Source organism: Eriocheir sinensis, chromosome 2, assembly GCF_024679095.1.
Source record: "Eriocheir sinensis breed Jianghai 21 chromosome 2, ASM2467909v1, whole genome shotgun sequence".
NCBI classification, from domain to species: domain Eukaryota; kingdom Metazoa; phylum Arthropoda; class Malacostraca; order Decapoda; family Varunidae; genus Eriocheir; species Eriocheir sinensis.
In genome coordinates this window covers 17374253-17399154 of record NC_066510.1, presented here as the reverse complement: position 1 = coordinate 17399154, position 24902 = coordinate 17374253, and the positions used below count along the sequence as shown (strand labels likewise).

Genomic DNA, 24902 nt, shown 5'->3' with positions numbered 1-24902 from the left:
AACTGTGGTGAGTTTGCCAACCACATTGCGGCCAAGTGCACGATGGGCCCACAGCCGAAGCGGTGCCACTACTGTAAGAGCGAGGATCATCTCATAGCCGATTGCTCACAACGGCCGGAGAAAGTAAGTGAGGTTAGTTCTGCATTTGTGGTGGTAATAATAGGATACGTAATGATTAGTTTTTCAGTGTTTGTAGACGTAAATAGTTTGTTATAATGTTATACTCAGCACCACCGTATTTGTGGGAGATATTATCGTATATGTAATAACAAGGGTTCGTTAATCACTTGTAAATAGTTGTAAGTTCTGTCTAATAATGTAACAATAAATTTAACATTGAATTGTAGTAGTAAGTTCTAACACGTTGTATCAATAAGTTTCAGATGATTTCGTAGTCAGTGCATGCATTATAATGGCGTAAAGGGGATAGTTTATACCTTAAAAAGAATCAGGCTATACCATCAAGTAACTAGACTACCATTTAAGGGACTAAGGGTAACATCCTCAAACGCATCGGGCTCCCATTATATTTTCCTAGGCCACAGTAGAGATTCAACCGGTTTTCGTGGGTGATTTTTCCGCTTATGGTATAGATATCGTGGAAAACTATCATTAGAATCACAAAAGTCCATGAAAATCCTAGGATTTTCTACGAGAGTCTTCTCAAACGGGCGTATACTGAGGTGCCGATACGTTTAAGAATACAGACTTAAGCAACCATCCAGGGCAGGGCTGCAGCAGGCTCCTTTTAAATCCATTTGTTTCCTTTTAGGTGCGGGGATCTGAAGGCCCAGACACAGAGCTTGGAGAGTCCAGAGTGTAGTGGCTGAGCTAGACACTGTGTGGTTACCTTAGTGGTGGCTGCCTGGCCATGACATTGTATGATATAATCCGCTCCAGCGAGTTTCGTCAGAAGCAATGATCACCTTATGGCAATACCATTGTTCCTTTATCATCGTCCTGTTGATAGTGACACCACGAAGTAAAAAACAGTGCATAATTAACTTTTCAGTGCTTCTCAGCTACCTATATCCAGTTTGAAGAAAAAAGTTGATTTGATTACGTTCTTCATCTTCTGTTAATTCAAATATATCAAGAGACTGTGTTATTAGGCTGTTGCCGTATCGTGAGCATTCATTGTTTTCCCTGACTCGCTTCCGCGGACTATAGTGCCAGTGTTGTATCTATCTACTTCTGATTCTCATACAGTATCCTAATTTGAAGAGGTATTTATAGAGGTACAGTGTTTTCAGACTAATGTTCCTTTTATATTTAATACATACCACATAAGGAGATCCACACCTTTCAGATCTTAAAGTGACATTTATAATTTGCCTGTTTTACGAAATACGTATTGCTGCTTTATCAGTGACATAAATTATAGAGGTAGATATAAAATTAAAACTTTTTAAATGTATCCAATTACTTTTCTTTGTCTTTATTGATGAAGCAACATTATATACAACTATCGATTAACGCATATTTTAAATAGAATGTCATACAATTAAAAAATGCCTCACTTGTATAAATCCTGTTTTAAAATCTGTTAGATGAAATATAATTCTAACACTATGCAAATAATCCTATATATTTGATGTACGTGTAATGTATAGATAAAAGAACCGTAAGGTATCACTTGGGTATTAGGGTGTTGAAATGCAATTTGTAGTAATTTATATATTATGCAAGTGGGTGTGTGAAGTGTATATTGCGGTGGAGGACTGCGGGAGCACAGCCGTGTGAAGTTTGTATACATTGCCATATTTTCTCAAGGATAAGTAAGAGGGTGACGAGGGAGGGGTCACTGTTTCCTAGCGTGGGGCACAATCCCGGACACCGATACACCACTCATTTGTAGCAATAACACACTCACCCATAAATGTGTCATAGATATATAAAAAACATATATTTTCATGATGCAGATTTTACAGTAGCATAATACAGATGTGCATGTGAACGAGTATATCACGAAACATACGCTGTACATAATCGTGGAAAAGTCAACGTTTTGGATGGAAAGTACTGTTCTGTGGGGGTTGACTACTACTACTATTACCACTACGACTACTGCTACTACAACTACAACTACTACTACTACTACTACTACTACTACTACTACTACCATTACTTCAACATTTCTCGGGGTCAAAATTTCCATAAAAATCCTTAAGGGATTAGCAATGTACCTCCTCTACCAATAGGATGATCCAGGACTGCTTCAGAGGTTTGGACATTTACAACATTTTGACTTTTTCACGAGTATGCACGGTGGATGAGTTAATCCCTATCGCATACAATATCATGATGTATATACTTGCATAATTGTTAGTTATCAAGACTAAGTTGGACAGATGACGTTCTTGAATCATACTGAAAGAGATCCAAAACTTGAGCTGGTTTTTCATATTCAGTTTTGTCTTGGTACTAACTTTCACGTGTACTGCATACTTCGATTAAGGGGACAAACTGATATGGTTAAAGACACATGCACAACCTTAGCCAAACTGGAACAAAATTTTAAAAAAGTAGCTGTAAGGGTTTGAGTTTGTATTGAGTTACTTTCTGTAGTCACCAGTGTCAGTTTACATTTAATACAGCCCAAAGAACCTTTATGTATAACACACAACGTCAACTCAGGAGTGTATATAATTTGTTTATACAAGTAATAGTGCAGTTAATATATTTCTAAAGAACTTTACATTTTTTTGCTCTCAGGAATATTCATTAACATTCATGTACTACAATAGAAGTCTTTCTCTCTGTAAAGATGTACAGCTTTCTGCAGCGACTGTGCCAGACTTCATCCACATCAAATTTAAGCAGCATCAGAATCCTTCAACCTCAAAACAAAATGATTATCCGACAAAGCCACCTCTACAGGGCTATAGTCACACAAAACACCTTGACGAGCCGCCTGTCATCCTTGCCACTTCAATTTATTGGTTCACCTTAACTCCCAGAAACATGTATACAAAATTAAAGATATATGAAAGTGCTGTGTGTAGAGAAAATATGAAGGCATACATTATTTTAAATATCAGAAGTCTTGCATCTAGGAACGTAATAGGATGTATTGTTAAATGCTTCGTATGTTTAATGTATTAATATATCACCTAAGTGTATAGCATACAGATGTCTTGCATTTTTGTACATCTACCACGTGGACAGCAGGTGTCTCAGGTGCATTTCAGTGAAATGCTGCGAGAGGTGTTCCTCGTATTAGACACGTGTATAGAATTATATGTGCCTTAAGCAATCACACTGTGTAATGCGCACACGCATGCGCGCACGCCCACACACACACACACACACACACACACACACACACACACACACACACACACACACACCATGGCCTCCCACTGTGTGTATGAAAAGTACAAAACGTATAACAGAAAATTTAACAGGTTATTCATATGGGAAAATAATGAAAATTCACTATCAGCGGAAATTGTAAGAAAATACTTAATGAAAGGAGGTAAAAGCTGTATGTTTAATACGCTTTTCTGAGACTACTCAGAAAACACCTAGAATAGTCAGTTTGCACAGCAGGAGCTTTCTCTACTGGGTTAGAAGTAGGGAGATGCATGCTCGCGTTTGACGAAGTAAACATCGCACAGCCTCGCTCTGTATTGGAGGTATCAGTGCCAGACATCATTTGGCAAATACTGGACGGAAGGTGTGTACTGCGCTTTAATGAATTTTGAAGGAAACTCAGTTCAATACGTGGCTGATTTATTTGACTTTGTACCTGACCTCCAGTGGCTCTGATACGCTCTGCGCTGACGCATGAGCCTCGTCAGTCTGCCACAGTAGCAGCGGGTGCCACGAAACTTGAAGTGGACTTTAAAGCAAATATACTTTTGAATTCAAGATTTTCAATATTTTGTTTTAAGGTTTAGTAGAACCAAAAGTCTGACGTAGCAGAGCTTGGCATTTATCAGCACCAGTAGTTTGCGCGAATACCACTTGGAGGTGGTCTTTGCTGTAGGATTAGGATGCTTGCCATATGAGTGAAGTAGGATCATTTTCTGTCAGTGAACCGTAAAGAAAATGTTTTACTGTCGATGAATATACTTACTGGTCTTAAAGGGCGGTGTAAAGAGGCTTGAGGCACTGGAGGTCTGTGTGGCTGTAGCTGTAGAGTGCTTTACAATGTTACATCCTGTGCAGTGTGAGTGTCCCGCGTGTGTCTGTGTGCCAGCGACACACCGAAGGTTTATCACTCTGTGTGCCTACGTAGGAGAGAGAGAGGCGAGTAACTGCAATAAGGATATACTGTTCTAGAGGGTGTATGAAGGGACAATAATTCAGTCTGAAGCATTAAAGGAAATGATAATTCTCATGAAGTATAATTATGCAATTTCACATATGTATAACAGGAGGTTTAGTTGTGTTCTCATTTTATATTAATTACTTTCTTTACAACATGCATATTTGAGGTATTAAGAATATGCAACATATTTATAAACAATCAAGTAGCATCGTAACAGACATTGTGAGTGAAGCCGCTTCGGAATTTGGTGAACACACGGACTTGAACCATCACGTCTGTCTGTCTCTGCCGACCATCACTGAGGTGGTTGTGGAGCGGAGTGACGACCAAAGGCTTTTCTGGCTAAAACAGCAAATAAAAGTTTATATAACCATTTGTATAAAGAAATGTTTGTCTACTCCTGTTGACGATTACACGGTGCGCTCTCTTTGTTATTTGTATTGTCATTAGTTTAGTTTTAGGCGGTGATACGTAGTAGCAATAGTAGTAATAGTAGTAGTAGTAGTAGTAGTAGTAGTAGTAGTAGTAGTAGTAGTATCACCACTGCGCATATATCACATGTAAAAAATGAGGGAAAAATAGTTAATCAAAAAATACAAAACTAAGGGAAGATCATTTAGAAATCAACCCTTGTAGCTTCTCCTCCTCCTTCTGCTTCTAGTTCTTCTTCTGTTGACCTATATCGCTTTGTATCGCTTCGGAGGACCTCCTACTCTTCATATTATCTTTTATTTATTGTCATACATTGCTTTTTGATTGCGTTACCCTTGTTTTCTGATGCTGCTTATGCAATGGCGAGAACCCAAACCTTCAGCCACCAGCAAGACACGGCCAAGAAAGTCACTGTGACATCAAGATCAAAAAGACCAAGACCGCTACCAAGACCAAGACTCAGAAGACAACAACAAGGCGCCGTTACGAAGAAGAGACCAACATAAAGGGGAAGGGTCTTGCGTCACCGCGGCCCCAGGACACTATCAACGCCTTCCTCACCACAACACCTGCACCCAGAGCCAGGTGAGCCAAGGCTGTTGTTGCTGTTGCCTAGTATTTGCATCATCAGGTAAGCCCAAGGCCCCTCCACACTGTGCCGCCCCCGGGCCACGACAACCACGACTCAGGGCACACGGGGCCTTGGCTGGTGATGTGGAGGGGTCGGCATGGTCTGGAGGAGGTCTGGGAATGGTCGCCGGATGCTGAGTTGACGTCGGGGGCAGTGTGGGATCGCGAGGGGGAGCGTAATAAAGTGTTCCGTGCTGAACTTCCACCACAAGGGTCTGGAGCGACGGTCATTTTCACTTGAGGTCTGAGGGAGGTCGCGGACTGTCTAGGCTTGTCATGAGATAGTCGTGAAGGCTGACGGGGCCGTTTTTAAAATTTCTTCTGCTTCCCATCGGCACAGTCATCGGTGCCGACTACTTAAGAATAATGATGGACTGTTGTGACGACGGTCTTTGTTTACTGTTGATGAGGTTTTAGGCCCCGCTCCACTGCTAGTGCAGCATCAAAACGTCGTAGTGAGTGAGTGAGTCTTGATTGCTTTCATGAATAGCCTACTGATGTAATTTTTAATAAACATGGCATCATCATAGTCACTTGGCCGATCGGTTATGTTACGAATGCTCTCAATTTCGGTTTGAAGAACTATACAACACTGGCCATTTGCTGAGTGGTAGATTTCAGGCTTCTTGTACCTCACACAATTTATGCATTTCTTCTCAGCCATGGTGCACTTCTTTGATTTATGATCCCCAGTGAATTTGAAACATTTTGGGGCTTCTCCATTGGTCTTAACAGTACAGTTGGCCTCAAGATGGCCATATCTCTGACAATGATAATGTATAATTGCATGGTATCTGTCTCTCACCGTGTATATTCCCCATCTAATTTCAGCTTGTCATGATTCTTGTAAATCGGCTCTCTTACAGTTGGGTCGCACCTCAAAATGTAGTGCATTGTGCCACCAGCTGCAGCCTTACTGAAAATCAGCTCAATCTTATTCTCAACACCATGAATTGTGCGTAAGAACTCATTGCGGTCTAAGATGGTCTCCTTTATTTTTTCCTTGGTCTCCTCATTATGCACATTGCATATCATTATCTTTGGTTTCATCTTTCCAACACTTTTGGTACTAATTTGCTCAACAGATTCTGATTTTTGAGCAGCCTCAGCCCTTGTGTTCTCATTATCAAAGTTCATGACAATATTACCTCCATTTGTGAATCTTGAATCAGTTGTTTGAATACCATTCAATGCCTGGGAGACTTCATCCTTCATATCTGTTGCCTCCTTTTCCTGGGTAGAAGCTTTCACAACTAGGAGATTCTTCTTAACTTTCCTGTCTCTCTTCGCCACCTCAGCCCAACTAAGTGCCTGGTCAGCTCAAAGGGCATCAGCAACTGACCCCAGACCCTCTTGCACCTTCTCAGCCCTTGATTCAACCTCATTTTTAACCACAGACATTTCTTTAGATAATTCTTTCTTGAATTCATCCAATTTCTCCACAATTCTGGTACCCAAGACACTTTATGGAGGCATGGGGTGCAAATCAAATTAATTTTAGGTATATTCTCCTGCTTACTAATTCCAGACAAATGAGCACACTTCACATAACACCATTTAGGACACAAACGGCATCCAATCCACTTCTTGCCTGTGAAATCCTCACAAACATAACACGAATCCCTCAGGCCCTTGGCCCAGCCAGCCACGTCGACACAGCATTTTCCGCGTGGAGCAAGACGCAACACACATCCAATCATGACCACGACCACTCTCTTCTCTAGTGGAAAACGTTTGTGATGACTGTTTGTTACAGTGGCTCAGAAGTATTGCCTAACACATTGTCGGGATGTTGGCGGGATACTGGCTCAGCTCTCCATTCACATGCACGGAGGCAATCTCATCCCATCCTTTCAAGTAGATACCTTCTCACACTATATATTTTCACGGTGTGTAAGCTGAAAGAAAATGTAGGGAACAATAAGGTAATGGTGTTTGAAAGGGCAAGAGAGCAGATCATTGATTTTGCAGTCATGTAGAGTTAAGGCATACAGCCTGACAGAATGCAAGGTTTTGTTGGGTTGATTTGTTCTAAGTATTTTCCTCTAATTCTCAGAGGCCTATGTGATTTCTGCTTGCCTTAAATTGAAATCCCTGCCCTTGCCAATGTGTTGTCAGGTGCCATACATTATTTCAAGGTGATAGAAAAGATGTCTTATTTGAATTTTTATTTTCTACAAATATGTGCAAACACATTGAGTTATATACATAAAGATCCTTCTCAAAACACTGTAATGACACTTAACTTTAAAAATTCTTGAAAATATCTTTAGGAACATTAGCATACATAATTTTAATACCTATTTTACTGGTTTCATATAATGGTCTTTGTCACAATTTAATTATGAATTTTTGGTCTTTACTTGACATAATGAGATCCCTGATTAATCCCCTAAATTAAGAGTTTGATCCTTCATAACTAAGAGAACAAAATCATTTCACCAGGCATTGGGTTGTTAAATAATTACATTGTGTTTCAGAAGTGTTTGGGAGTTTTTAAATTCTAGCTTCAGGACAGATTAAATTTCTCTTAGAACCAGGAAGAGGGACTAAATTATTATTTTTTCTCAAAGTTGTGATAGAGTCTATTATATTCATATGGATATTTGAATATTTATAATACTAAAACATAAATGTTTGCACAGTCCTACAATATTGGCACATTATCTTGTAAAAATTATTTCTCTATCATATATTACAATATTTACATATCAACACTCCTCTGGAAGACAGGTGGGCCTTTAAAAACTTTACAGAAAACAATGCTAGCACACTAATGATTCTCACCAGTAGGGAGTGCCTGAGGTGTGAACAAAATCAAGGGATCTCAAAGGAACATCCTACATATTTCACCCTAAGGAAGAATTCTCAGTAGTAAGCCAGATGCAACATAACATTTCTGAAAGTAAGTACAGCAGTGTGAAATTCCTTCATAGAATTGAAGACCTGTAATAATCCTTCTCAGTTAGGGTAATACTGTTTGATTTCCAAAGAGGTCCAATTTTTTTACCCTCCTTACGGTTGTTACTGCCCAGCAAAGTGTGTGAGGCAGCGACTGGTGAACTTGGCGGTGATGGCTTATACTTGTTGGTCAGACTCACCGTGGAAACTACGACATACAGAAAATTATAATACATAGGAAAACATTTTAACCCTACAAACTCCTATTCTTTAAACTATACAGTACAGAGAATTTTGATTAAACAATGGCAAAGTCATCATATCCCCTCGGTTCAGCTTAGGACTTTTATTATTTGCTTCTAGTTCTTTACAAGATTGGGAGAGATCCTGATGATGGTGCATGCATAAAGAGAGAAGTTAATTTTAGCTGATCCCCCTTTTTTTCCATGATGTAATACTTTCCTGATTTTAGACATAAATTTTGGATTATAATTGCCTTCAAGAATTTAGATTTTTTGGGGTAATAATTTTTTTGTATTTATTCTTACTATTTTTGGATTCTGGACTAGTGGACTTAGAGCTTATGGACCTTTAGGGTAACATTTTGACATGTTCCTGCACAAGTTTGTATACAGTGGATGTTGACAAATTGAAGCATGACTTTACTTGACTCACTAAGCTTCCTGTCCTGTGTAGTATACATCAGATTCACAATGTAGTTCTGCAGTTTACACCAGCAAGAGTTACTAATATTAATTTAACCTTGCATGCATTGATTTCTTCAGCATGTTACTGAACTCCATACTTTGTTTCCTTCCCACACGATTAGTGACACCGTACTATACATAACCTTATATTTAACTAACTAATAAAGAGGTTTGGATGGAATAACGTGACTGCCTCAGCCCAGTAGTGGAACAAACTCAGCACACCTTTCGTTGATTGGTCTTCGTTTCTATACAGCTCCGTTGAAGACATAATGCGATAATTTACAGGAACTAAAAGTGCTTCTGTATCAGTAAATGGTTTATGTTTTGAAGCAAATTTTTGGAGATTTTTGTTTAACTTGTAAAACTGGCTTTAGAATTTAGTTGAATAGCCATGCAATTACTACTATTGAAAGCTGCAAACAAATTTCAATTGCATAACTGTTTAAATCAAAGAAATATTGTACATGGGATGTATTCACTCATTATTAGAAGATGAGGATGTGTTAATGGTAATATTGCTACTTGGAGGAATAATGTATTTGTGTAGTAGCAGCAGCAATAACATATGGTTAAAAAAGGTTGATGCTGTCATGCTAAACAACAGATACAAACTAGCTGCTGTTCAGTAGCTCAGACTTCGGCATTATTGCTGTTTGATGACACCACCAAGACCTGCCATTTTCCATTGAAAATCAGTAGTAATCTCAATTATGGAAGGAAAAGTAAAGCCTGTAAAGTTCATATTTATGTTGCAGTTTCCCAAATAATAATGTTTTGTTGAGAGCTATTTAAAATCAGTTGATCATAGTAATCATAATAGTGAGTTCAGAGTTTAGATACATAAATAAAAAAAAAAAAAAAAAAAAAAGAGCCCTTCCCATGCCTTTCCTCATAACTCTACACCTCCTTGCCGATAGTTTACACTGTATATGATTCACTCTTCATATGTACACCTGGAAAACTTAAAAAAAGTTGCTTGGCATGTGTCTGCCTCAGTGCAGACCAAGCAAAGGAGCCTGTTGAGGCCCAACTGTAATTGGGAGTGTAACATGTGCAGAGACATATTACCGTAATTAAATCTACTATATCACACCACCTGTGAAGCTTGTGGCTCCATCTCTTCCTTGTGGCTCATGACAGTACCTCACATGTATCAGTCAAAACACAACCTTTGATTGAACTGTAATATCATACCCGCACTGAACCATGAATAGCATTTCTTTCCTTTCTTCTCTGTATTCCATAAGCTACTACACTGTTCCAGTTAGGTCGTCTCAACTTAAAACTGGAAATATATTGACGTACTACTCTTCAGATATGCTGGAGTATATTCATTGAACATACAATGCACGGAAGTGTGCAAACATGATATGGTCACACAACTTTTAAGGCTGACAGTTTAGTGGTGGCAGTATGTAGTACTTTGTGACAGTAAAAATGGTGTAGCTGGAAACACTTAAGATTATTTTTATATTACAAATTACTAACATTCGTTTTTCTCTTTTCACCGCATCTCGTCACAGAACCTTATGAGAGGAGAGTCACCGTGAGTCACTAAGTTCAGGTCTCGATTCTCCACTTGAATGGAGTCTATGCACCCTCGGAAGCCCTGGTAGTAGGCTGGAGGTAGGCCGCGTGGCATCTTGGGAGACCCACCTGTGCCGGGCAAGAAACAAGTAAGAACAATGCAAAACTTGCCTTACAACTGTTAGGAGGTATTTATAAGGCTCCTGCTAAACATAAAATATAAAGATTTGAAAAACATCCATTATTTCCTACAAACAAATATATGCATCTTAAATAGGCACCTAACCCATTCATTTGATTTGCAGGAATGCATTATGCTAGCCACCTGCCATGCAGTTATGTCAGTCCCCCAGTTCACAGCCAAGACACAAATGTTAACACTGCTTATTGATGGGCCAGGTGTTTGCTGTCTCTGTCTCCCAACACATAGCATAAGTTCAGAAAATATTAATGTTCGTTTACTTAGCTCGTTTGTTGCACAAGGCAGACAAATTTTGTTAATATCAATGATGTTAACATGATTTTCATCTTGTGTAACAGGCGAGGTGGGCTAAGAAATATGAATATTCTCTGAACACAGAGAGAGAGAGAGAGAGAGAGAGAGAGAGAGAGAGAGAGAGAGAGAGACTGAGACTGAGACTGACTCTGACTGACTGACCTCACCTCACAGGGTCCCACAGGATGTTGACATACCCCCCAGCCACATGCCTCCCCAGCCACATTAAGGTCAGCCAACCACAGCACATAATCCTTTCTACTCACACTACTCACAATAGTGGTATTGCATAGACTTAATATTTCACTGTGATGCTGAGGTGTAATAATTGTGTCAGGTGATCTGCAAGCCATGAAGTTTCTGCCTGTGTTGTGTCTGGAGTAGTGGACTAATGTAGTACTGTGTTTGGCTGATCAATGTTGAGAGAAAGCATAATCCAAAGACAATGTTTTTTGAAGGAGTGAAGCTTCTTCTGCCATCTACAGAATTTGACATTTTCTTTACCGATCCAGAGTTTGCCGTTGGTGTTGAGTGTGGTGGAGCCCCGCTCAGCGAGGCCCTTCACTGGACGTTCGTTGTCAACCCTCAGGACGCCGAGCCGCTTGCGTCGGTGCACTACCAGCATGTGCCACTGACCGTCGTCCACACGCACCTGCAAGCACATTGCCATGTTAAAAGCTGTATGCAGTTTTGATTTACAAATAATAAAGAATTAAGGTCAGCAAGTAAATTCTTATCTATACCCTTAAGAAAGTAGAGAAAGGGAAAACCATGTGAAGTTGGGTCCTTTCAGTAATCCTTATGACTGCATAAAGGCATTTGTTCCATGCTGGCATTTCACATTGTAAGAATTAAACTTTAACATAATGGTGAGCATTACCCGATATATGACTTTGATGACGGACAAATCCATGAAGGTACAGTGGGTAAGGTCACAAGAGCAGAATAGTTCTTCAAAGTTGGACATCAAGCTCAACAAACCCAACACTTTACCTTTGACTTGATGATGAGGAGGGCCTGCTGCGTGCCCAGGTTGAAGGACAGCTCCACAAAGCCTCCGTTTATGGTGAGGGCAAAGTAGTCCCTGGACACGGTGGAGCCCTTGTTGAGCCACACCAGCACGCCGTTAGGGGTCGTCGCTCGGAAGCGGATCTCAAAGTGGTTGGTGGTCTGGCCTCTTCTACTGCTGGCACAGAAAGGAATTAGTCTCTACATCTAGCAAAAATCTGATGAGTATGAACACTGACGATTGCCAAACTACACATTACCAGGGCTGTGTTTAAAAGGACGAGGTTACACGGATGAAACTACCCCACCTAAATAAATTACAGAGTTGTATTTATGTGAGGAGAGGTTATGGAGATAAAACTACCTTCCTAAATATATTACCAGGGCTGTATAAAAGAGGGGAGGGGTTATGAAGATGAAACTACCCACAGAAATACTACTTGGTCTAAGATCTTTCAGTATAATGTGCAAGGAATACTACTTGGTCTAAGATCTTTCAGTATAATGTGCAAGGTATTCTTAACTGCTTCACAATGTCCAAAGTGCACTGACCTAACCCACATCAAAATATCTAGCCACAGCCAAGTCTATTACCAATGTATGGTTTTACGTAACATATAAGTCTACAAGTGGTATACCTGGGCACTTTAATAGGAAACATAACAAAACAAAAATTCTAGTAAATATAATTAACAAATAACATCTCTTGTAAATGTCAAAAAGGAAATAAATAAACCATAACTGTGGCCTGAGAACAAAAGAAAACACTACAAACCTTAAATGTGGCCCAAAAAAAGAAATAAAATAGTAAAAATATCGTGGGTTGAAACATAAGCTTTTTCATGCAGTTAGTACTATAAGCGTTCTCACCCGCCCAGTCCTTCCTCTTCCGTCTCTTCTGTTCCCGACAACATATCGATTTTGTTGAGTATCGAAGGAGTGTCACCCTCAAAGTCCTCATAGTACTCTTCCTCTTCTGTGATCGCTTCATTATCCATATCATTGTATAAAGAGAGGAGGCCTGACCCATCCTCTCTTTCCTCACCGTCATCCGTAAGAGAAATCATGTTCTCGTCATTTTCATTGGCCAGCGCCTCTAGTTCTTTTATGTCACCAAGGTTATTTTCTAATTCTTCCTCCTCTTCTTCTTCTGCTGCTGCTGCTTCTTGTTCCTCCTCCTCCTCTTCTTCTTCCAGGAATGCAATATCATCATCAAGGTTATAATCAGTGGGGTAGGTCAGGTCAATGTCGGTCCAAGGCTCCGGAAAGTCAAGGCTCTCGTACTCATCAAGTGTGAGGTTGTACTGGGTCAGGTTACTACGACAGCCACCGCCAGGAGGGAAGTCAGGGCAGAAGGGGTTAGTGAAGCTTAGTGGTTAGTAGTTTTGTGAGGCGTAGAGATTAGTAACAAAAGCAGTCCACCTTTCATACTAATAGTTTGTTTGTTAATTGAATGACTGACTAATTATCTTGTGTCAGACAATTTTGAGGCCCCCGTTAGGAAGCCAATACAGTTTCAAGTGTACTTACATTCTATAAACCATGTTGGGGAATCTGAGGAAAGTCTGGCCATCAAACTTGACTGGTTTCATCATTTGCTCTTCATCAACACCTATGGAAAAACAAATCCTTCAACACTTTACATAAAGTTCTTTGTTCCATGAATTTGCAAACTTTTTATACATGTACAGTATGATTTGAGGCATGGAGACAGGTGTAAAAATTTAATTAACTCTTGGAAAGTATGAGAAAATATACAATAAGGTAAATGTTTAATCATTACTAAAGTCAAGTAGTTCAAGAAAAAGATAATCTAATATACATACATTGAATCACATGCTTGAGTGACTTTGTGCAATTGTTGGGTTGGTTGTCTTTACTTTTGTGACTACAGATATGTACAAAATACTTACGTTTCTCACAAAACTTGCCGGTGTAGGTAGCAAGGCATTTACAGAGGAATCGGTTGCGGAAGGGATGACACACTCCACCATTCTCACACGGGTTCATCTGGCAGGGTGGCCCACGGTACCTGTCACGGCAGCAAATCTTAGTGTGGTCCATACAGAATATACATTTAGGCAGTCGTTCTTTGTTTTGCTGTACATATTTGGTAATCCCTATGCTACCATGATAATAATTACGAATGTGTGGGATAGAAATATAAATAGTATAAGATTCATCCAAGGTAACATTTATTCAATGAAAGGAATCAGTTATGTCATATTAAGCCTTTCTCATATTTTGATAATCATTTTTGTTAAGTGATCCAACAATAAGAAAAATGCATGTGCTGAGGAATAATTGATTTCTGAACTTTTGGCCCCTAGCCCGGTAGCAGCGACGGGCCAAATTTGTGGCTTTACCATGTAGCAGCGACGGGCCAGATTTGTGCCTTGATATAAACCCCCTAAAATAGATGATACATAAACTGGTCACAAATGCCTTGATATATATTATGAAATGGTTTGTGTGAGTGATGATCTTTTCTCGTTTTTCTCGCTTAGAGGGACCATTAAAAAACATGATCCCCGCTGCTACCGGGCTAGACTCACCTTCGAACACCCCTTCCACCTGTTGCTCTCTCGTCCAGGTTATCAAACACTTCAGAGTTAACGAGCAGGCGCTGGATGGCTCCGTTCAAACCCATGGTGACGCCAGAATCAGGATGTGCAGTCGTAAAGTTCCTGGAGGACAGATAAGTGTATGCATGACTGTCTGGGGTTCATCACTGAAATTATATCTTTAGGGAATAACTGCAGTAATTTTCATTCTTATAATAGCGTTAGTGAGTGATGGAATGTTGGTATGCTATAGTAGGGCCGTTTCACAGTTCAGCAGATAGTTAAGCTTATACTAATTTCTTCCCGAGGTCAAACTTAAAGTTACGTGTTTTAGTAAGCAAAAACTCGCATCACTTCAAGAATGTTAACAGAAGCAATCACTCATTTTTGACCAACTTAAATTCACTGTCCTTTATGTGCTGGATTCTAAGGCAAGAAGGACAACTAAGCGCCTGTCTCACTCACTCAAGTCCTCCGAGGTAAAGTGGCTGGTTGAGGTTGAGTTCCTTGAGTCTCGGCCCGCTCTTCCCCATCACTCGGTGTCCGCGGTTGACCCTCAGGATGCCTCGCCTCTTTTTCCTGCGCACCCTCACCACATGCCACTTGTTCAGGGGGACACGTGTGGGGCTCCTGGACATGGACAAAGGAGGAGGTGCACGGTTAAAGTCACTAGTTTCCTCTTGCAATGTTCAGTCCTCCAGGTTACTGTATTGATAATAATTGTTTGACACAGCACTACAGGTCTCAAATGAAATGTATATATATGTGCTATAGTTCATGATTTTACTTGCTTCATATTTCAGTAATCTTTAATCATTAAAGTGGCTGGTTTGACTCTGATATGTGCATTAGCAAGACTGACTGGCAAGTAGCAATGTTCTGTGTTTATGTGTGGGCAGTTACACACCAACAAGGGGTATGAACAGGGTGTGGTCTTTTAGTGAAGAGGCAGACCTTGCGGACTCCTTCACGGGAGCGGCAAATCTCTTAGCACAGACGAGACGACATTTAGGGCATCAAGCTCTTTACTGGTCAGTTTGAAGAAGCGTAAAACAACAGGATAACAAACAAAATATTAAAAAACAAAACAATTAAGTGGAAAATGAGGTAAATAAGGATGGAATAGACTCAGCTAAATAAAATAATCTCAAACCAAGAGTTCTGAAGGGAAGAGCATTCACCTGGTGTGTGTGTACAAGGGGCTGGTGGGTGACAAACATGTGGAGGCACAAGAAAACCAGGTACGTACAGGGAAGGCATTCAGAGCTTTGACGTGAGGCAAGGATTACTGATCTTGGCATGTGTTTGAATCAGTCACAGTTAGGAGTTCATGGTTTCCTCTGAACGTAGTGCACTTGGGAGTTCAAATAAGTGGTGGCTGAGGACTGGTGTGGACTAAGGTTAGACGGGAGGAGACGGCGATTACATTCTGTTTTACTCTATGTAAAATCAGACGGGAAACAGTATTAAATTTTTACAAGTTGGATACATTAAATAGTAGCTACACTAAGTCAATGAAAAATCACTGAGTTGGCAGAATAAAAACTGAAAACTTTGCTTTCTGAGGATGTGAGGATTTGGGCAGCAGAATCTTATGATTGAGTGTTGGGATGTCAAGCAGAAAATACTCAGTGGCCATAACGATCTAAGATTCTTTGCCCAAATCACTGACCATGTCCTTTCATCATCCATCCCCACAGTGTCTCTAAGCCCCAAGCCACCACAAGTCCACAGCGGGAGCGTGAAGGTGGATCAAAATAATAATACTGGTAAGTAATAAATCAAATTGTGCCAGAGTAAGTTCAGGAACAAAGTGTACTTGTTCATGTTGCTCACTCTGACCTGCAGTTTACCACCTACACCAGTGGATCCACTACTTACTTCAGCCTGAATCTGAAACAACACATGATCATTGGTGATTCCATTGTGACAAGCTGAGCTACATGTGTCACATTTACTAGAACCTGAGCAACACCCGCTAGCACATGGAAGTGGTAAACACCAGACACTCCTGAAGGGTGCAGTGTTTCATGTGAAAGAGTATTTACAGTGACATTACGATGCTTGGTTACTTTGCAAATTATATTCTTTTCCACATGAACTTTTTTTTTCAGTAAGAAGCAGCCTTGGTACTGATGGCAACCTGAGCACAAGCTGTACTGGCACTGACGACACTGAGCAAAAACTGCACAGTGCCGGTCCCTTACCATCAGGCTCGCAAACAAACCCTGCTCCCGATAGTAATGCACAACAGTACTCTCGACTAAAACAAAGACTAAATGCAACAGATCTAAAAACTGCATAAAGTACCATTTAAACATTATTAGAGAGCACAAAAAGAGAGATAAACAGTAGAGATAAAACACTCTGGAACTCACACAAGTGTCGCAAGGCCGGAACCCAGATTGTAGGAGAACTCAACATGGCCATTGCGGAGGTTGAGGGCGATGAAGTCCCCCCCGCCGCCCATCTGTCCATTGTAGAGGAGCACCCCGTCGGGCGAGCGCGTGAGGAACCACAGCTCCAGCACAAGGGAGTGGCCCACATTCTCCAGCGTGGGCAGCTCAAGGTAGGCGTCCCCGTCAAAGTCAGGGATCACCACCTCACGCAGGGTCCTGTCCACTGGGGAGGGAGTGAAAATGTTAAACTGTTTGTTGGTAAAGTATAGCTCACACATATTTAATTATCTGATTCTTGTCTGCTGGCTTTGAAGGTGAAATTAAGAAGAATACGTAATACAAATAGAAATCTCAGTCAGAGGAGGAAAATCATTGCTATTTTGTTCTTTAAAATAGCTATCAACTACGTACACTAAATGAAAATGCATTAACACACCAACATATGTGCTTTTATTTATATCTTTCCCTTTTCTTCCCTCTTTCATACAGACACATGCAAGTGAGCACACAATGGCAAGCCTGCAGACTCACTTTGGTCGCAGAGTGTTCCTGTTCTGCCTGGAGGACACTTGCACAGGAACCCCTCGGTGGGCAGGGTGACACACGTGGCCCCAGACTGACACGGCTGACTCTCACACGGGTCAAGTCGCACTTCACACCGCTCGCCTGCACACCAAGGATACAAGAGAGTTATGATTATTTTACACCTTCAAAGCATGGATTCCAATATCTTTCTCATTGATTAATTGGTGTTTTTTAATGAAGGCAAAACAATATTCCCATTATAGCATGAAATATCCATCCACCTCCACCTCCCCAGCATTTCTATGTTATCCAAATTTTATGAAAGCTTGTGCCATCATGACTGACCTGTGAATCCCTGGGTACAAAGACATTTGAAGTGGCCGTCATCCGTGGGTCTGCAGGAGCCTTGGTTGATGCATGGCAGGGAGACGCAGGGCGAGTCGGAACACTCACCCACGTGCTCGGCCCTTACCACGTGGGGCGACCCAGGCCACACCAAGTCCAGGGGCCGGCCGTTGATTCTCACAGACCTCAGGCACCCCACAAGGCCTTCAGCTGTCCCGGCATTTTCCCAAACTCTGATGTGAAATATGGAAATGATAAGTACTATTGAAGATCAGAATTGAATATCAGTGGAAAATTACAAGTGGTATGTACTGAGCTCTTGGAATAAAACTCCCTCAAATGAAGCTGAGCATTAAAAGAGATTCCTAAGATTGATGGCATTAAAATTGTAAGCCTCACCTCCTTTCATTGGTGGGGACGTAGCCAATATAGGTTGAGCCTCGCAGATCCAGACTTTTAAGGTTTCCAGGAGCCTTGCCCACAGAGTCTTCGGTGTCATCCAGCTGCAGGATGCCATCACGCTGGTACCTCTTGGCCACCACCTGCAACAAAGATTTGGATCACTCACCATCATGGAACTCCTTAAATGCAATCCTTAAAGTAAATGTAACAAAAATTAAGCAAATATTTGTCTCAGCATAACATGAGTGGCTTTTGGGGATCACTCACCCTGTGGAAGCGCTTCATCTGGACTCGTTCATGACTGCGGATAAGGGCGGGTCCTGAGCCCAGGTTGTAGCGGAACTCAACAAAGCCATCAACGAGGGCTAGTGAGAGGAAGTCTCCCGAGCCATCTCGCTGCTGCTGGCTGTACAGCAAAATCCCGCTGTCGGTGAATGTTCGAAACTCCAGCTCAACCTGCACCTTGTTATATGCCTTGATTTTCTTCACCTCCAGGTAGGAAGAGCCACTGAATGATGGGGTTTCATAGGGTGGTGGTAGTTCAGTTTCACACTGAGGTCCTGTGGCCCTTAATGGACAGTCACAACTGTAGCTTCCATCTGGCAGGTCTCGGCAGACCCCTCCTCTCTGGCAGGGGCGCTGGCTGCAGGCCCCCACCACCTCCTTCCTCCCTGGGGTGTTGACTGTGGGGCAGGTCAAGGGAAGGTGTCCAGTCAGTACTGGGTTGCTGGTCCACAGTGGTGCGTATCAAGATATCAACATCTTCCTAGCCTTACAGAGGTACAGTACATGGAACATGAGAGTATTCTGACTACTAATTCTGACATGAGACTCATTGCAGAAAGAGTACAGGTGGTACACTACACGGAGAGTGCAGGTGCAGGTGAGCCATGCAGTGCAGCTTACCTGTTGGGTGGGGCGGTACTTACCTACGCAGGTCTGGCGGTCAGCACTCTGAGTGTAACCCAACCGGCAGGTGCAGATGGAGGTCTTGCAGTGGGAGTAGGAAACAGAGCAGTCCTTGTCTCGGTAACAGATGGAGCCCAGCAGACCAAAGGCAGCGATGGTGACGGGTGTGGGCGCAACCCCAAAGATGCTGTTTGAGAGGCTGTGGGTGCTGGACCCGCTGCCCAACCCCACCACATACTCTGGGTGCAGCAGGTGGCGGGTGGCCTTCGCAGTCTCTGCCCGGTGGGGCTCAGTGGACAAGGGGGCGGTGGAGCGGCGGAGGGGGGACTCGGTCACTCCATCAGACTGGTTGCCTACATCAGGTTGTCAGCACTTAAGAGTGGCACCAAAAGGGTTGCCAGCCCACACCGTAAGGTTCATAGACTACTACTGCCTATTCTTCACAACAGTTAATTCTTCCCCTTGGAGCCACGAGTCACCTTGGAAATGTTGCCATTTTGTATGAAGCACAGTGAACACTAAAAAAATGTTTCCTAGGTCTACAATCTATTATGTATGAAAAAAACATCAAAACCTTTTCTGAATCTTGCCTGATATAACCTGAAAAATGGCCCCCTTTCCAAGCTGCTCCTCCCAGGGTCAGAAGGCCCATGTTGAGTGCTGCATCACAAGTGGGACTCACAACACTTGGGCAAAACAAAAGTGCAACACAGGTTACCACAAAAAAAGATACTTGACCAGTGTCACCACTGCCACATCTGGGAACACTCCAACACCTCAAGTCGAGGTGAAAAATGAGCAGCAAGATATGATATAAAAGCTTATGCTATGTGAGAATGAGCAGTGTGGGAAATGCTTAAAACCAACAGTGATGGGCTGGTTTGCGAGGTTGTGATATTTGAAATTGCCAAAACAGAGAAAAAATCTCGTGTCTCACTTTGTTTATAAAGCATCATGACCCAGTGACAGCAAAGAGTAAATATTTTCAGCTTACATAGAATAGTGAAGTTCAAAGAGAGGAATGTTGATCAGTATATTATACTTTGCGTGCTATAAAATTTTATTAAAATGTAATAAAAATACTGATCATTCAAGTGAATGCAAATGCCAGACAAAAATGATTTATTGCTAAATTCTTCCTTTACTTTAAACATATGTAATATACCATAGATGTAAAAACTCTCTTCTATAATAGTGAACTGCTGACTCATCAAATAATACATTAACTTTATATGAAACTCTGGCATTCCTGATGGATCAGTGGAGACAACGGGTGCCCGGTGAGGCTTGCAGGGAGCTCGGGACTCCGTGCAGGCCACACCCTCACCAATACTTCGGAATATTGATAAAAGTGCATAGAATAGGACAGAGCGAGGCTAAGAGGGCGTGGTGCAGGTGTTCGCGGCACGACACAGACACAGGCGTGCTCCCCTCCTTCCCTCTCTTCCTTACATCACCTCCCCTTGATCCCCTTCTTCCTGCTAGGTCAGCAGATCACACCCACTCCTCTCCATCCCTCTGGTCACACCTCTAGTACATTAAACCACAAAGAATGACCCTCTATCTCATTTACATTTACGAAGCAGCATCTCAAAAATTCACCTTCCATGATTAGAGCACACAGTAACTGGACATGAAGGAGCTTGCATGAAGGTACATACTTGGCTAACTTGAGGGGTGAGGTGCCCAGCAGGTCGGGAGAGGAGCACGTGCACGGTAACCACACACAGCATCTTACCTGGCAGCGGGCACGGTCCCAGGGCGTCCACCACCACGTCCTTCTGGTAGTGGCAGGCAAAGAGGCGCAGGTGGCACTCACTGGCGTACGTCTCCCCGTCTGAGCCACACACGGGAGGGGCTGAGGCAGAGTCTTCCGGGCAGTGGGCTTCACACTGGAGGAAGAAGGTTGTGGTAGTAGTATTAGTAAGAAAAAAGTATCGAGGCACCTTTCCATCTGAAATTGACCTCTCTTTTTGCCACTCTACTCTCTTTTATAGGGGCAGTGATTAGTGTTTTTTTTCTCATTTATTTTTTTGCCCATGAGCTGCTTCCTTTACTATAAAAAAGAGGCACAAAGGTAACCAAATGCACTATGAGATATACATTTTCTCTTTTCAGTTGCTTTCTTAACTCAAAAATGTATTCATGGTATTTTTAACCTTGAAAACTCAATAGATATGGGAGCAGAAACTAACACTTGCCAAAAACATCCAAAATAGACCGTTGATCACCCCGCCTCAGGAGTAGGACTGACACTCGCCACTCCCCCTTCGAAGCAAACTACCACTCTCCATCTCCACTCACCTTGCACTCCGCGTGGCCGTCGTGTTGGATGCAGCGAGCCCCGAAGTAGCAATCCAAGTCCGTGCAGGTGCGGGCGGGCTGGGCTGTGTCGCTTTGTTGGCGGCACCCCTTGGGCCCCAGCACGAGGCCCTCAGGACACCCGTTGCACTTCTTGCCCGTGATGCCCGGCTTGCAAACGCACTGGCCCGTCATTTGCTCACAGTCGTCGCGCACAGACCCGAACAGGGAACAACCACACGCTGCCAACGTTAACAATAAAAAGTTGCACCATGAAGGGAGCATTTACATGGAATTAATGACTTCGATAGTATTGTGCGCAGCGCTGTTACTTAATCTTTATGGACTAAGTTATAATAGACAGGTTAACAAGGCTCAGCTAAAACAATTCGGCAGTCTTTAGATGTGAAGCGTGTACCAGTACGATGAAACAAAATATTAACCGCTCATTTTTGTTGAGGGATGACACCGTTCATTTTACATTACTTGTATTTTTAAGGGCCACAAAACATTGCATATTAAAGCAGCTTTGTGATCTTTAAACTGTGCGTCAGTAACATCATTTCGTATTAACTAGTCGTTATTAACCACTGCCTCAGACGGACCAACTGTTTCACTTTGTTCTCCGAAGCTTCACTCATCGCTTTGCAACTCGTTCGTGGGACACTTGTCTATTGTAGTAAAGCCTCCGCATTTTCTTTGCTTACGTATATATGCTTATCCAATTCATTAAACGCGCGACAACGAAAGAAATCTGCGCTGATATGTCACTAACGCCTTCTGCAATGGTTACATATGCTGCCGTCATTTTACTTATGGATTAGAGTTGATGAATTATATTTATATGATAGTTTGTTTTCCTTTGATTGTGTACCATAACAAAGAACAAGTCGAGGACAACTTACGCAGGCAGCCGTTGTTGCCGTGCTGTATCATGGGCAGGCCCCAGAAGCCCGGCTCGCAGCGGTCACACTTGGTGCCGCCCACGCCGGGTTTGCAGCGGCACTGGTTGGTCACGGGGTCACAGACGGCATCGTGGGCGCCCAGCTGTTCGATGTCAAGACTTTAATCAATCGACTAGTCTTCAGGATAAAGGATGTTTTAGAAGTTCATGACCAACAAATAATGACCGCTGTTGGAGTAACAACTGAATATAAATAAGTGCCCTTCATACTTGCCTTGTGACACTGGCAGATGGATGGACAACCGGCGTAGCTGGGGCCGAGGGCTTCCGTCTTCCTGTCGGGGCAGCAGCCGTAGGGCCCCTCCCTGCACGAGGGCGCCAACTCCGTCACGTTCTCTTCTGAGGTATACACATTTGGATTCACTCAAAAAGTTTTCCCGAAACGAAATAATTTCAATATTTGCCTCTAAACAATCTTAGCACAAGGAATAGTTTGCCTTTCAAAGGTGACAATAAACGAACAAACGAATCTTCATCCACACACACCGGAAAAAAATGTCACCGTGAAAGAAAATGTATTTGCTAACCGACGATAACCAAGTGAAAGTGGTTGAGTGATTCAGAGTTCAGTAACCGTTGCTTCACACACACACACACACACACACACACACACACACACACACATGCATGTGGTACCCATGTGTTTGAGTTCCCCACCTTTGTACAGGGGGCAGCACTTGGCGAAGGAGAGCGTGTAGTGGCAGTAGGCGCCCGGCGTGCAGATCTCCGTGTCGGGGCCCTTGCCGCAGTAGTAGTCACGGCCCGTGGCGGGGTTCACGAGGGGTTCGTCGCCGTCACAGGGAATCAACTCAAAATCTGTAAAAGGTGGAAGGTATTGCGGCGTTCAAGGATGCAACGCGAGGTACAGACGCAAGAAGTAAGCGATGGTGTGAAAATCTCAATAGTTATTGAAGTGTTTGCTTCGTTAAGTCAATGAATTTATATTTTGTTACAGGTCTAATTACAGCGATGATTGTACCTGAATCGGGATGTGACGCAATGCTTCATTAATAAAGGTGTGTAAATATGATCTACATTAAGGCATGAACGTCACGAATCAGATAATTAATATTTAGCCTGAACGGATAACCCTCAAATGAGCCGTCCAATTATGCTGGTAACGAATGTCGCTTAATTATTATTACAGGTTTAGCAGGAATAAAACTGGACTATATTTTTTTCTAGGGATGAAGTTGCTATTTGGGTACCAATATAATATTTTTCTGCACCAGGTGATGATGAAAAAGATAGCTTTATGATGCCTTCGTCAATATTGCAGTTTGCTACGAAAAATTTCCAACAGCTCTCTGGAGCGTACGTAAACCAATTTTGTAAAACAGAAGAGGTCTTGGGAGATCTCCTGCCACATTTAGCATCAGCAGACTAATCAGCATTAAATTTTTAGCAATGTTCCACTTCCCACCAACTTTCCATTGCCTACAAGACAAAGTGTGTTACGGCCGGAGCTTTACCAAGGCAGTGACGCGTGAAGTCTACGGACAGAGCGAGCCACATTCACATTACTCAACGGCTCCCATGATGGACAATGTGAAAGCCCCAGACTTATTACCACCACAGAACAGACTTATTCTTCACCACTTTATCATTCATATGTTAGCAGGACGAGGCGCCAGAGGAACACTCCGTTTGAATAGACTTATATGACGATATGTTGTATTATGATATATTTATGTGACTAGTTTAAGTAAAATGGAGTAATAGTTAGTGGAAGTAAAGTGTTATAGAGGTTCCAAGAGGGTATAAACACATATAAAACATGCATATCGAACTGTCATGCCGACACACACACACACACACACACACACACACACACACACACACACACACACACACACACACACACACACACACACACACACACACACAAAGTTTTCCCCTGACCCACACTTCGTTACTCATACAACTCACGGCCGCCAAACCCAAGGTCTGCTAACACTTTGGACAGACACTCAGTCAGTCAGGACACGCATGCAGGCACAGGGGCGACACGCACGCTGCTCCGCGGGACACCATGCACTAGAGGACCTGCGTTGCCATGCATTGGGATAGGGAAGCCGACTCGGGGCGGGGCAGCAGGACAGGGGTCATGCAGCCGGCAAGTACCTTCACACAGCTCGAGGGGCCGGAGTCTGAGCTCCACCTGCCGCTGGCACCCCTCCCTAATCATGAGGCACTCGCTGGGGTACATTTTGAGGTCGGAGGCGCACACGGGGCTCTGGGGCACGTTGGTACAGTCCAGCCGGCACGAGCAGCGCGGCAGACCGTCCCTCAGCACCGTGCATGTCGACCCGTACTCGCACGTCATCCCCGAGCACACGTCTCCCTCAGCCCCTTGCTGCCCCGCGGGGTGGTCAAGGCGCGGGGGCCCCACCACCACCGGGGGCGGAGAGGAGTCGCGGGGGCTTACCAGGCTTGGGTCGTCCTCTGTGTCAGCGTCGACCCCCCAAGGACGAGTGTTAGTGTGCTAGCACCCAAGAGGACAGGTACACAAG

The 24902-nt window shown here is 42.8% G+C and overlaps 2 protein-coding genes across 10 annotated transcripts in view; one reads left to right on the top strand and one right to left on the bottom strand.

Annotated features, from left to right (window-relative positions):
• Positions 1–11702, top strand: part of LOC127000345 (protein lin-28 homolog) — a 67809-nt gene extending 56107 nt beyond the window's left edge. The window contains exons 1-5 of one of the 6 annotated variants that reach the window (XR_007753925.1): positions 1–123; positions 5091–5293; positions 8132–8243; positions 10473–10625; positions 11485–11702. Coding sequence is in view for 1 of the 6 variants with exons in the window: in XM_050863967.1 (XP_050719924.1) it covers positions 1–123; positions 773–823 (174 nt within the window). In the remaining 5 variants the exon portion in view is untranslated. The other 5 variants (XR_007753923.1, XR_007753940.1, XR_007753931.1 and 2 more) reach the window with 5 other exon arrangements.
• Positions 9023–24902, bottom strand: part of LOC127000330 (agrin-like) — a 111830-nt gene continuing 95950 nt past the window's right edge. Inside the window, exons 11-30 of one of the 4 annotated variants that reach the window (XM_050863930.1) lie at positions 24514–24834; positions 23047–23205; positions 22604–22728; positions 22331–22472; positions 21429–21667; positions 20863–21016; positions 19145–19477; positions 18483–18898; positions 18213–18355; positions 17814–18046; positions 17475–17609; positions 16923–17166; positions 15010–15174; positions 14536–14667; positions 13894–14012; positions 13511–13592; positions 12851–13297; positions 11966–12155; positions 11477–11624; positions 9023–10605 (exon numbers count right to left, since the gene is read on the bottom strand). In XM_050863930.1, the coding sequence (XP_050719887.1) occupies positions 10454–10605; positions 11477–11624; positions 11966–12155; positions 12851–13297; positions 13511–13592; positions 13894–14012; positions 14536–14667; positions 15010–15174; positions 16923–17166; positions 17475–17609; positions 17814–18046; positions 18213–18355; positions 18483–18898; positions 19145–19477; positions 20863–21016; positions 21429–21667; positions 22331–22472; positions 22604–22728; positions 23047–23205; positions 24514–24834 (4079 nt within the window). In that variant the 3' untranslated portion in view covers positions 9023–10453. The remainder of the gene's footprint in view (positions 10606–11476; positions 11625–11965; positions 12156–12850; positions 13298–13510; positions 13593–13893; positions 14013–14535; positions 14668–15009; positions 15175–16922; positions 17167–17474; positions 17610–17813; positions 18047–18212; positions 18356–18482; positions 18899–19144; positions 19478–20862; positions 21017–21428; positions 21668–22330; positions 22473–22603; positions 22729–23046; positions 23206–24513; positions 24835–24902) is intronic. The other 3 variants (XM_050863944.1, XM_050863935.1, XM_050863955.1) reach the window with 3 other exon arrangements.